Genomic DNA, 12244 nt, shown 5'->3' on the forward strand with positions numbered 1-12244 from the left:
CCTCTTTCCCTTCTTCCTCTGCTACTGCTTCCTCCCCCTCCTCTTTTTCTCCCTCCTCCTTTGTTTCTTCCTCTTTCACTTCCTCTTCCTCCTTTGTTTCTTCCTCCTCTGCTTCTACTTCCTCCTCTTTTTCTTCCTCTTCCTTTGTTTCTCCCCTTTTCACCTCCTGTTCCCCTTTTGTTTCTTCCTCCTCCTCTTCCTCCTTTGTTTCTTCCTCCTCTTTCGCTTCTGCTTCCTCCTCCTCTTTTTCTTCTCCCTCTTTTGTTTTTTCCTCCTCTTTTCCCTCCTCCTCCACCCCACAGGTTTCATTGCCTGAGACTTCATCCCTCTCAGCTGGAGCTCCCAACACCTCTTCATCTGCCCCTTCCTGTTCTCCTGGCCCAGCAGATTCACTTTGTTCTGGCTTCTTTTCTTTATTGGCTACCGGCTCTGCCTCATCTGGGTCAGGGTCACATTGACGAGGCTCCTCCAGGTTGATTTCATCTCTTGTGTCCTCCCCATGCTCAGCAGGGACCACCTCACTCTCTGGGCCTGTTTCCGAGACACAGGCTGCCATTTCACTCTCAGCTTCGACGTCACCCTTCCTTAACTTCAGGATGTGCTTTAAGTCAAATGCTTTCAGAACTGGGGCACGGGCTGCCACCCCTGGGCCTTGGATGGGCCTCGAAGTCATTTTCTTCTTTGCGCAGGTGTCGCAGGGACAGTATTCCTCCTCGCCACTTGACTGTTTGCTGCGATCATCCCCGAGGGTCCCGCTGAACACTAATTCTTCACCTATGTCCAACGACACGTCTGTTGTTGTCCCTGCTTGCTTACTCTGGGATGTATTCCTGTTGCTGTAGAGAGACTTCTTATATATAGTCTGCAATCGCCGTCGCCGCTGCTCCATCTGCATCGTCGACTCCTGACTCGATGTTCGAGCTGGAGGCCTGGGAATCCTCTTCCCGGCTCTGCTCTGGATCTTCTTCAGCTCCTTCTCTATGCTAGCCTGTATCCTTCTACGCACTTCATCCTTCAGGTCTTCGATCATTTCATCCAGCTGTTGGTTCTCCTCCAAGTTCCACTTGACCTTTAGCTCGTTCATGGCACTGACATAGTGAGTCATGAACTCCTCCTCAAGTTTCTTGAGCAGTCCTAGGACCCAGACTGGGTCGGGGTCAATACTTTTCTGCTTTTCCGTGGGCATGGCTGTTTCTGGACTGGCCTTGACGCTGGATTCGTTATCGCTCAGAGGCTTCTCCTCAACCTGCTCTTCCAAAACGGGATCAGATTCCCTCTCATCATAGACCGATGTAGGGCTTTCAGCAGGTTGCTCCGTAGCCTCATCATCAGCACTCTCTTTTGGGGTGGTTTCTTGTATAGATCCAGCTTCCCTTTTCTGCTCATGTTCCACAAATTTGCTGTCTTCTTCCTCTACGTTTCCCCCCACAGCGTGACGATTACTATCACAGTAATCCTGAACATCTTTTTCGCTCTTTGTTTCTGCTTTTCCTTCAGGAAACTCCGCTTTTTCTTCCTCTTTAGGTTGTGAGCAGGATGTTGAAGGCCGAGAAAGCTCATCTCCTTTCTTATCCTGCTCCTCTGCCTCACTCAGGTCAGCTCCATTCCCTAGGTTTTCCTCGAGTTGAGCCGCTTTGGACTCTGCTGCCTTTTGGGGCAAGTGGGTACAGTCCTTGACAACAGCCACACTTTCTTCCCCCGATCCCCCAGACCCGCTATTGACATCAACCCCGGAAGAGGACATTGGAGTAAAGTCATCCTCTGTTGAGTTACGGCCTTTAAAGCCCAAATTCATCGTTACCTCATTGCCTTCTTGCTGGCTAGAATTCAGGCCATCTTTTCCAAACCAAAGGCTCTGGAAAAAGCTCAGCAGTTCCTTGTGCCTTGAATTATTCAAGCCTTTTTTTGTATTCAGTGGATCTAATAGCTCTTCATCGAGGAGCTGGAGTCCAGCAAAACAAGTCATCAGGGCGGTAGCAGAGTTACTGAGCTTCCTTCCCATCGTGGGGGATACTTCAGGCAAACTGTTTGACCGGTCAAACTTTGCTTCCTGTTTTGAATTAAGCAATGCCTTCATGATCTGCACGGAAGCCTGGATATTGCTTGGCAAGTCTTTTTTGTGATTTTGCCTTGCTTTGGTATCTGTTTGGCTGCATTCCCCTTGGTTGTCATCAGCACCGTCTGAGATCACCCCAGCAGTTCCCTCTTGGTGGGGGCATTCCTCTGCCTCCTCGTTAGCCCCGTGGACTTCAGCAATCTCTTTTGCCGCTTCCTCCTCTGCAGCACGTTCACTTTTCCCTACATCCTCTTCTTCAGCTTTTTCCTCCCCTGAGATTTCTGGAGTATTTGCACAGCATGGTATCTTGGTGGTTGCCTCTGCACAGTCCTCTTGGCCATCATCCATTTCATATTTCATAAGCAACGTGTCAGGGGGGATTTTGCTCAGCCACTCCTGGACCACTTCTTCAGGAGATGTGTTTGGTAGGGTAGAAGGCATTATATCCCCAGCTTCTGGTTCATCAACCTCTTCTAACTCCTCTTCCCTTTTCTGTTGGCAAGAACTATCAGGTCCTTTCTGTTTGCCCTCACTGAAGAGATTTCTTGCCACTTGCACTGTTTGTCGCGCAGCTGTAGACCCTGACGAAGCCAGCATGGAAGAGTCACCGACTTCTTTCTGCTCTTTGTTCACTGATTCTGAACGTGTGCTGGTGCTAGAGGAATGCCTTAACACCGCTGGCCGTACTTTTTTGCTGCTTGGCTTCCCTTTCGGTGGGGCAGGGCAGTGCAAACTGGACATTGAGCCCGTCTCTGACACGGATGCCTGGCTAATGTTTTCTACCTCCGGTTGGATATTCTTCATTTTTTTGCTCTTTGATTTGGAAGATTGGGTCACATTGGATTGAGAATGGCCATCGTCACTTGTCCTGGACCCAGCTGTCTCTGTACATTTACCCTTCGTCTCTGAGTTGGAACAGACTCTTGAGCCGACACTTGGAGGATTTCCATTCCTGGCCTCAGTTGTACAGTCACATTTTGAGCATAAAGACTCGGCCATGCTTCCATGTCTTGACAATGGAGTCTCGGGATAAACTGTAGCTTTCTCCTCTCCATCATTTCCATCAGGGGTTGCAAAGCCTGAGCCAGGGGAAGAAGCTTGATTGCTGTCATTGGGGTGGCTTCTCTTCCTGGTGCCTTTTGAGGATTTGCTGTAACATTTGGTTGTGCTGCTTGGGCTTTGGTCCTCATTACTAGCGGGAGGTGCCTCTGCTTCACACACCGAGGATGCGTTCGAATGAAGAGAGCCAGAGTGCTTAGATGGGTGGTCTCCTGTAGAGTGGCTCTTCATTTCACATGAGCTTTTAGAGTGACCAGACATCTTTCTGACTGATCTCAGGTCTTCCGCGGGGGGAGAATTTTTCTTATTGCTATTTGAAACGGATCCCTGAGATGACACAGACACATCAGAGGATGCATCTGGCTGAATCTCTCTGGGCTTGCTTCTCTTGGATGCTCTGGACGAAGAGGAGGCATTACACAAAAGTACCTCATCATTGTCACTCGTCTTGCTGTGCCCATGGCCAGCTTTTGAATGGAGAGATCCTTGTGGAGAACATTGCTCACATTCACTGAAGTCATCTTTGACTGACTCGCTCGGCTTTTTCTTGCTCCAGGTTGAACTGACTTCATTAATTTCGTGGTCATCTTGCTCTGACCCCATCTCTTTAGCCTCTGTCTTAGGGCTGGACTCGCTGGAGGAACAAGAGATTGCTGGGTTCTTTTCAGGATATCCATCCTGGTCACTTTTGCACCTGCTGGATCTACTGCGGGCACTATTGGTGGAAGATAAACGTGCATCGCTATCCTCCGCCTCTGCCTTTTTCAAACTGCAGGATGACATGCTCCTTGCCATGTTACTAGTTTCCTCATGCATCTTCTTTTTACTCCGTCTGGAGTGCAGGGATGACTTTGAAACAATACTTTCAGCCCGGTTGGCTTCAACTTCATGTTCTTCCTCCTTTAAGCACTTCACCGAAGAAGCTTCAAAGCAGTTTTCGTCTCCATTCTGTGAACAGGTCTTGCTGACCTCATATTCTTCAATGGCATCCTGAAGATCCAGGTTGTTTTCACAGCTTGAATTGGACATGAGACCTAAGGAGGAAGCTCCTTGGCTATTGGCAGTGTTAGTCCGTGTGTCTTCCTGTTCTTCTCCATGGGAGACAGCTGGAGACGTCTTGCTCCGGCAAGTACACTTCTTAACTGATCGGTACTCCACTCTGTTTTCTATAGTCTCTGAAAAAGAGGAAGACTCCTGCACAACGTGCTCCGAATATTCCTCACTGGATGTGGTGCGGATGCTGTCCATGGATGCCACCTTTTTGCGGATGATCCTCCTCCGTGAAGATGTGCTGGAGCAAGAAGACCGCGTATGCCAAGTGTTTCTTACCCCAGGCTCCTCCTGAGAAGCATGCATGGGGTTTTTCCAAATGTCATAGTCCCGATGCTTCTTGCCACAACTGTGGCAATGAGTCTCTTCATATTCTGACTCATCCAGTTTTGAGCCATAAGAATCACCGTCACAAGGATATAATGAATCATCTGCCTCCGAGCTGGCTTCTGGGTTCATTTTCTGCATGGGATCCACGCCACTGGTTTCCTCTAGACCTGTCTCTTCACAAGGCATCTTATTCATCAAACTAGACTTTCTGAGCTGTGTAGACCATTGAAGAGTTTCATCATTGAGCAAACGGAAGCGGACTTTCATCTCAACGGATAGACTCCCATCTTTGTTCACGTGAACTCGCTTTTCAATGTCATCATTTTCTAAGGAAGGGACCAGATCCCCAGCTTTCGCATGTGGACAATTGTTTGTAAAAGGGGGTCCATTCTCTGGTGAGGTGGTGAGACCATTTGGAAAGGACTTTTCCGATGACAAGGAAAATCTCATTGACCTGTTGCTTGAAGCGGACCTTGGGTGGATGACGCTTTTTTTGGTTTTCAGCCCAAAGTTCACTGGAGTTTGGAAAAAGCAAAGGAAAAAACCCAGACAAAACAAAAGAGAAAATGATAAGCATTCATGCACAGGCAACTCAATATATACAGATCAAATCTTTAAGCTCACTTTCCCCCAATTTTCTGATAGAGAAATTTGAGTCAGAGAGGTTTAGGGAAACTGAGTCAGAGGTTTAGGCTCCAGAAGACAAATGGCTGTGTCTAAACTTCAGTGCCTAACAAAGTGGTCTGATGTTCAGTGATGCTGAGACATCACACAGCTGTCAAAGAAGCTGGATATGACAGATTTTGGCTTAAAAGGCAGAAAGATTTGAGGATAGGAGACAAAGGGGGAAACTCAAGGGTTTAGAGGGGACCAGAGACAGGGGCAAGAAGGGATGGAGTTCAAAAAGGGAAGGGGAGAGCTAGAGATGAGGCCATGAGAAAATCAGTCAGAGGGAACACTTGAGAAGGAAACAAAGGAGAAAGCCAGAGAGGAAGGGAGGTGTCTATGTGTGCGTGTGAAAATATCTGGGAGAGAGTGGGTTAAACTGCAAACTGGTGGGTGGATATGCATCAAATATACATATTGGGGGGGCATTATCCTTATACACATGTCTTCTCTGGGATTGTGGATGTCGAGTGAAGTCGGTGGGGGGACCATCATCCTCCCAACCATGGACTGCCCCGTGCAACATGGCTCACCGTTTTTCTTACTGTCGTTGTTCTCATTGACGTGGCCACCCACGGACCGGGGGGTCAGGCCGGGCAGCTTCTCAACTGAATGTTTCCTTAAGTTCTCCATCATTATCGGTTTGAATGGCTCCCGGCCCGCACACACCAGCACGCTGGGGCAATGCAGCAGAGCTTGCATGCTGTCGATCTGCAAAGAAGAAGGCATCTGAGCTGCAACAAGTTCATGACAGCACAACAAAGCAGAAGGTAATGGCATCTACTTACCGGTAAATCAGCCCTGATGCAACTGCTGAGAGCTGAGTGCAGTGAAAGCCCCAGGTCCCTGCAGTGAGCACCAGCAGGCTTTCCTGTCCTTGTGCAACCTTGCCGTGAAACCTGAATACCAGCTCTGACTCTGGGCCTCCCCGACTGGAGCAGACTTTATTACTAAAGTAGTTCTTTGCTAAAAGTGCCGATGTTACATCCCAGAGGAGGGTTCTCCATCCTCCCACCTCTGACCTGTGCTTGCAGTGTGCCCCCTTGTCCTGCTCCTTGATCTCACCATTGGTTATACACACAGGGCGGCTGCTGCCAGCTCCCCTGGCACGGTTGTGATTTCTCTTGCTAAGGAGGTCCTTTCCTGCTGGAGTGCAACCATACTTGGGAAAAAAAACCCTGTTGTCCCATCACAAAGAAAGGCGGCGGGAGCAAAATAGATGCAAAATATTTTTATTTGGTTGTTATTACTATTAGAAATACAAATACCAATGGTTTTACCAGGGAATGGGATGCAATGAATTTTCACCTCTCAACTCTACTTATTTCATTATTATTGTTATTATTATTGATGATGATGATGTGTCTATATTAACCCACATCTCCTACTTGTCAGCAACCTGCTGCAATCACCAGGCCTTGGATGAGGCAAGGCAGAGAACATTGTCCATCCCCACATATTTCCTCCTCCCCCACCCCACCATTTTGCTTTATTAAGGCGTACAAGATCAGGTTCTTGGTGGAGAATGACCAGGGAAACCAGATGATGTACTAGTAACTGTTGTTATTTGCATTGCAATAGTCTCTACAAGCTCAGCCCCGTTGCGCTGGGTGCTGGATGCACATGCAACAGAAGAAAGTCTCTGCTCCGTAGATATTATGATCCAAGTAGCACAGTGCCTAAATGCTGAAGATCCTGTTTCATAGTTGGTAGGGTAAGAAGGGACCTGAGCAGATCATCTAGTCCAACCCCCTGCCATGGCAGGAAAGAGTACTGGGGTCAAACGACCCCGGCGAGGTGATTATCTAGCCTCCTCTTAAAGACCCCCAAGGTAGGAGCCAGCACCACTTCCCTTGGAAGTTGGTTCCAGATCCTAGCCGCCCTGACAGTGAAGTAGTGCCTCCTGATGTCTAGTCTGAATCTACTCTAGGTCAACTTACGGCCTTTATTCCTTGTAAGTCCAGGTAGTGCTCAGGGGAACAGGGACTCTCCCATTCCCTGCTGGTCCACACAGTTTATAAGTTTATAGCTGGCCACCAGATCCCCCCTCAGCCTTCTCTGGTGGAGGCTGAACAGGTTCAGGTCCCGTAGCCTCTCCCCGTAGGGCCTGCTCTGCTGCCCCCGATCATGCGGGTGGCCTCCTCTGGACCCTCTCCATGCTGGCCACATCCCTCCTGAAGTGCGGCGCCCAGAACTGGATACAGTACTCCACCTGCAGCCAGACCAGTGTCACATAGAGAGGGAGGATCACCTCCTTGGACCTGCTCGAGATGCATCTGTGGATGCATGACAAGGTGCGGTTAGCCTTCCTGACTGTGTCCTCACACTGTCAGCCCAAGTTCATCTTGGAGCCTATAATGACTCCAAGATCCTTTTCCACCTCTGCGCTGACGAGAAGGGAGTTCCCCAGCCTGTAGGTCTGCTGCTGGTTCTTCCTCCCCAGGTGCAGCACCTTGCACTTGTCAGTGTTGAACCCATCCTGTTCTCATCCGCCCACCCCTGTAACCTGTCCAGATCTAGTTGTAGCTTGTCCCTCCCTTCTATGGTCCCCACTTCTCCCCACATCTTAGTGTCATCCATGAACAAGGGGGTGCTTTTCACCCCCTCGTCCAAGTTGCTGATTAAGATGTTGCACAGTACAGGCCTGAGCCCTGGGGAACCCCACTGCCCACGTCCCTCCAGGTCAAATAAGACCCATCCACCACCACTCTCTGGGTGCAGCCCTCCAGCCAGTTAGTGACCCATCTGACTGTGTAGGCATCAACACCACAGACTCCTAGGTTTTTAATGAGGATGGGGTGAGAGACAGTGTCGAAGGCCTTCCTAAAGTCCAGAAAGACTACGTCCACTGCTACCCTGCGTCTAAGGATGTTGTGACCTGGTTGTAGAAGGCCACCAGGTTGGTCTGACAGGACCTGCCCCTAATGAACCCATGCTGGTTGCCCCTGAGCATGATCCCCCCTGCTAGTCCCTCGCAGATGTGCTCCTGGGTAATTTTCTCAAAGAGCTTCCCCAGAACCCAGTTTCTGTGCAACTATCTTAATTAGGAAAAATGGAGAAACAAAATAACCTAGAAAATCATTCTGCCTGCATATAGCCTTAGCCGGGGTCCTTCTCTGTTTCTTTAGATTATGAGAGATGATGGAGGTGAGGAGTGAAAGAATAAAATTAAATAACAAAAAACCTCTTTATTTAAAAAAAAAAATCTTATTGGAAAACAAATATTTGTAAAAAAAAAAAAAAAAAAGTCCTTTCTGCATAAAAAATTTTTTTTGTTCAAAATGTTCTTTTACTAGGTCTTGTATGTATATATACTGCAGTCATCACTCTAAGGGTCTGAATGAAGAAAATATATGGGGTTATATTTGTGCTGGTGAAAACAGACACAGCTGCAGAAACCAACAGAGCTACATCATTACGCTAACAGTGAATCTAGTATGTGCTGAGTAGTATGAGACCACTATATTACTTAAAATAAGATGGCTGTAATGTGGTATATGCAGCGTGGACTGCTCTCTGTATACCCATAAAGCTGTGGCTTTCAACCTGTGGTGTGTGAGCCCCAGGGGGCCCACAGACTATTTCGAAGGGGTCCACGAAAGAGGGGTCTGATCAATGAACAATATGTGAATACGCACACTTACAATTCAAAGGGGTCCGCACCTCCCTGTGAAATTTCCAATGAGGTCTGCACCTCCATTCAAAAATGTTTAGGGGTCTGCAAATGAAAAAATCTTGAAAACCACTGCCATAAAGTAAAGCTACCGGCTCAGAGATAACGGTAACCTTTGTCTCTTTTAATTATTTATTACACCTACCATTGGCCCATGATTCAGGGGTCAACACATTATAATGTTCCCTTAATCCTTTTATCAAAAACTTTCTGGGGACTGGTAGCTGTTGTTTATAAGCGAGTTTTAAAAGCTTTTTTTGATCACATTTATTTGGTAAACTCTCCCATTCTGCCTGGGAAATGCAAATCTGTAGGACCAAAGCAACAATTCATCTCAATCAGCCACAGCAAAACATCTCACCCATTTCTCTGTACATAACCATTCCTCTTAATGATGACCCACAAAATATTGCTACACGAGATAAATGGAGGACATCATTCTCCAGGGCAATCAATATGGCATCGTTCACTAGTACTACATTTTCTTCCAAATGAGGGCCCCGTTTTGTTGGGCGCTGAGGGTACACAACACCTCCAGAGACTCAGCATCCTACAGGATCAAGCCTATAGATTGCTTCTCACACTCTCCTGTTTAACTGTGATGAAAAATTAACAAGAATGGGCACGGCTTTGCAATCCTTACTCGTGCCAGTGCCCCCTGCCTGCCCTGTCTACACCAGAGGAAATCCTGGACCATGAAGTGAATGACAGGTCTCCCATCGGTGCCATGAAGGCAGCCTTCACCCACTGTAAATATAAAGCATTAAAGCCATGCTCCTGATTAGTGTATACTGTATATTAATGATTACCGTATTGGGAACAGTGCTGTCTCTGAGCAGTAAGTACCAGGCCATGTTGATATGGCTGTGATGAAAGGACGCCCACCATAAAGTTTCCTAGGTAATTTTTAGGAAGAAAAATCCTCAGCAGATTGCAGAAGGGGCTTGAGGAATATAAAATTTTTACGGAAAGAAGGGAAAGCTAAATTAGCTAAAAGGAAGCGCTGTAAGGATGACGATTCCTGTAGGGTGTGAATCCCAAAGAAGCAGAGAAATTGCACGGAGCGGTACAACTAGATGATCAGGGCCAGATTAATGCATAGGCAAACTAGTCACATGCCTACGGCCCTAAGTGAAGGAGGGGCCCAGTTGTGCTTATTTTACATATTATAATTATTGAATGAAAAAAAGTAATATAAATCTACAGTGTGAAGGAGGGGCCCACAAGTTTGCTTGCCTAGGGCCCACTATAGCGTTAATCCGACCCTGGAGAGGATGGACTGAAATTAAGAAGAGGCAGTCTAAGGCTGAATAGTGAGATGGGAGACTAGCATCCTACAGGATCCCACAATCCTCGAGTGCAAAGAGACCTTGAGAGTCATCCTGTCCAACCTCTTGAATAGATGCAGGGTGCCTCGTTTCTAAACCACCCCAGGCAGATGCCTGTCCAGCCCCAACTTGAGCATCAGTGAAGGAGGCTCTGCAGGTTGCTCCATTGTCCCATCACCCAGATAGATAGTTTATCTTGGATGCAGCGAAATGAAGGCCTTGCAAATTATAACACCTGAAACACTGAAACTCAGACTTCTCAGGGAACCCAGAAACGGTCAACCCAGCACCATCCTTTCCTGTCTTTCCCTGGATAGATTAGATACTAATACCATAACGAGCGTGCTTATCCCATTATATAGTCCCTCTCATCAGTAGGTCGCAAAGCTTTTGACAAAGGAGGTCGGTCTCACCCTTATCCTCATTTTACAGAAATCGAGGCACAGGATATGAGGTGACCCATACAAGATCATGCAGCAGGCCCAGGGCTGACCTGATAACAGCACCTAGTTCTTCTTGTGTCCCAGCTCAATGCTTTATCTTCTCAACCACACCATACAGATGAGCTAATAATGTGAATCTGCTTCACCTCTGAGTTTCTACAATTACATTAGCGCTCACCCACAGTGGTATAAAATCAGACACGACATATCAGGGATATCAGGTCAGCCAAACATTTAACGTGCTCAGCTGGGGGCAGGGGAATGTTTTAATTAGACCAGTTCTTGAAGAGCTGCTGTAATTAAAACACCTTGCTGTCACATGTCATTCGATGAGGTTTAGATAAAGCACCCCACGGCCATTTTTCAACGTGCAGCGACTTCTACATGGGACGGTGAGGTCATGCTGGAGCAGTCTAATTAAAACGTGAAACAGACTCAATTAACTGACAAGTTTTAATTAAAACATGAACCAGCACGTGTATAGGGAGCCGATGGGTTTGATTCTGGAGGCCTTACTCATGTGCCTAGTCTCACTAAGTGTGCATCCTTGCAAGAGGCTAAAATTGTCTTTTAAGACCACTCAAGCTTTTTTGCAGCCAGCACAGGCCCAAGGACTTTGATGGCCCACATCCTCTGGAGGGAGTGGACATCCAGATTATTTAATGAAATTATCACTCTGTTGTAGAAGCAGCTGCTGTTTTTACGAAGTTAGCAGATAACCTGAAGGGCACCAAATGCAAAGCCACATTTTCTACTCCAAAGAGAAAAGGGGCTTGATTTCACTGTCTTCCCCTTTGTCCCATCCTCATTTGTTTTTTCCCCAGAAGGTGCTACAAATAAAATTGATGGTTACTTATTGGTTAACACAGACTTGCCAACCCTTATCTTTTCTCCTTTCACTACCTATAAGACTGTCAGCCTTTCTAACTGGCACCTGCGAAGCTACCCGAATACCTGATATTACTGCCTCCCACTGACCAGCACAAGCAAGATGCCGGAGCCATGTTTCCAGACCATACATTTGTGCTGTGGGGTGCGAATCCCAAGGAATTACCCTTTCCATCCAGACACAAAGAAAGGGAAACTGCAAAACTGGCTTCCAACTCCCTAGTTTGAGCATAGTTTACAGTAAATAGGAATGTAGGTTCAATATTTAGGATTGGAAGCGAGGACCATGGTCATACAAGCAACCAGGTAACAGACATTTAGCCTAAAGGGATCTACAAGAGCATTCACTCCAGCCCTTCCAACACAGCACAAACACAAAGCACCTCTTACACACATGACAAAGTTTGGATCATTAGGACCAACGTCTCAAAAACTACAGTGGGCCACAGACAGGGAACAGGAGATACCAAGTAACTCCTTCACACTTAATATACATATAAAAGGTATGGGCATAGAAAGAATTTATCCCAGGATAAAAGTTGTTCTGTGATAAGCACCTGTGTATCCACTCTTTCCCTTCGACTAGTAGCTTAGCCCTCAGTGAAAGATGAACCAGTGGCCCGGTAAGGAATCCCAGGCTTTCTGGCTCCATTTAAAAGGGAATCACTAGACTTTCCTAAACCCACATACCTGAATAATTGGGCATAAAATAAAAGGAGAAAAAAATGGAATGAGCAGTTTGCAATGAAAA

General features: G+C 47.1%; 1 protein-coding gene across 1 annotated transcript in view; it reads right to left on the minus strand.

The window, feature by feature from the left end:
* Positions 1 to 12244, minus strand: part of RP1L1 (RP1 like 1) — a 31694-nt gene that overhangs the window by 1340 nt on the left and 18110 nt on the right. The window contains exons 2-3 of the mRNA XM_059727201.1: positions 5695 to 5872; positions 225 to 5010 (exon numbers count right to left, since the gene is read on the minus strand). Of these exons, the coding sequence (XP_059583184.1) occupies positions 225 to 5010; positions 5695 to 5872 (4964 nt within the window). The remainder of the gene's footprint in view (positions 1 to 224; positions 5011 to 5694; positions 5873 to 12244) is intronic.

This window comes from Alligator mississippiensis, chromosome 1, assembly GCF_030867095.1.
Source record: "Alligator mississippiensis isolate rAllMis1 chromosome 1, rAllMis1, whole genome shotgun sequence".
Taxonomy (NCBI): Eukaryota; Metazoa; Chordata; order Crocodylia; family Alligatoridae; genus Alligator; species Alligator mississippiensis.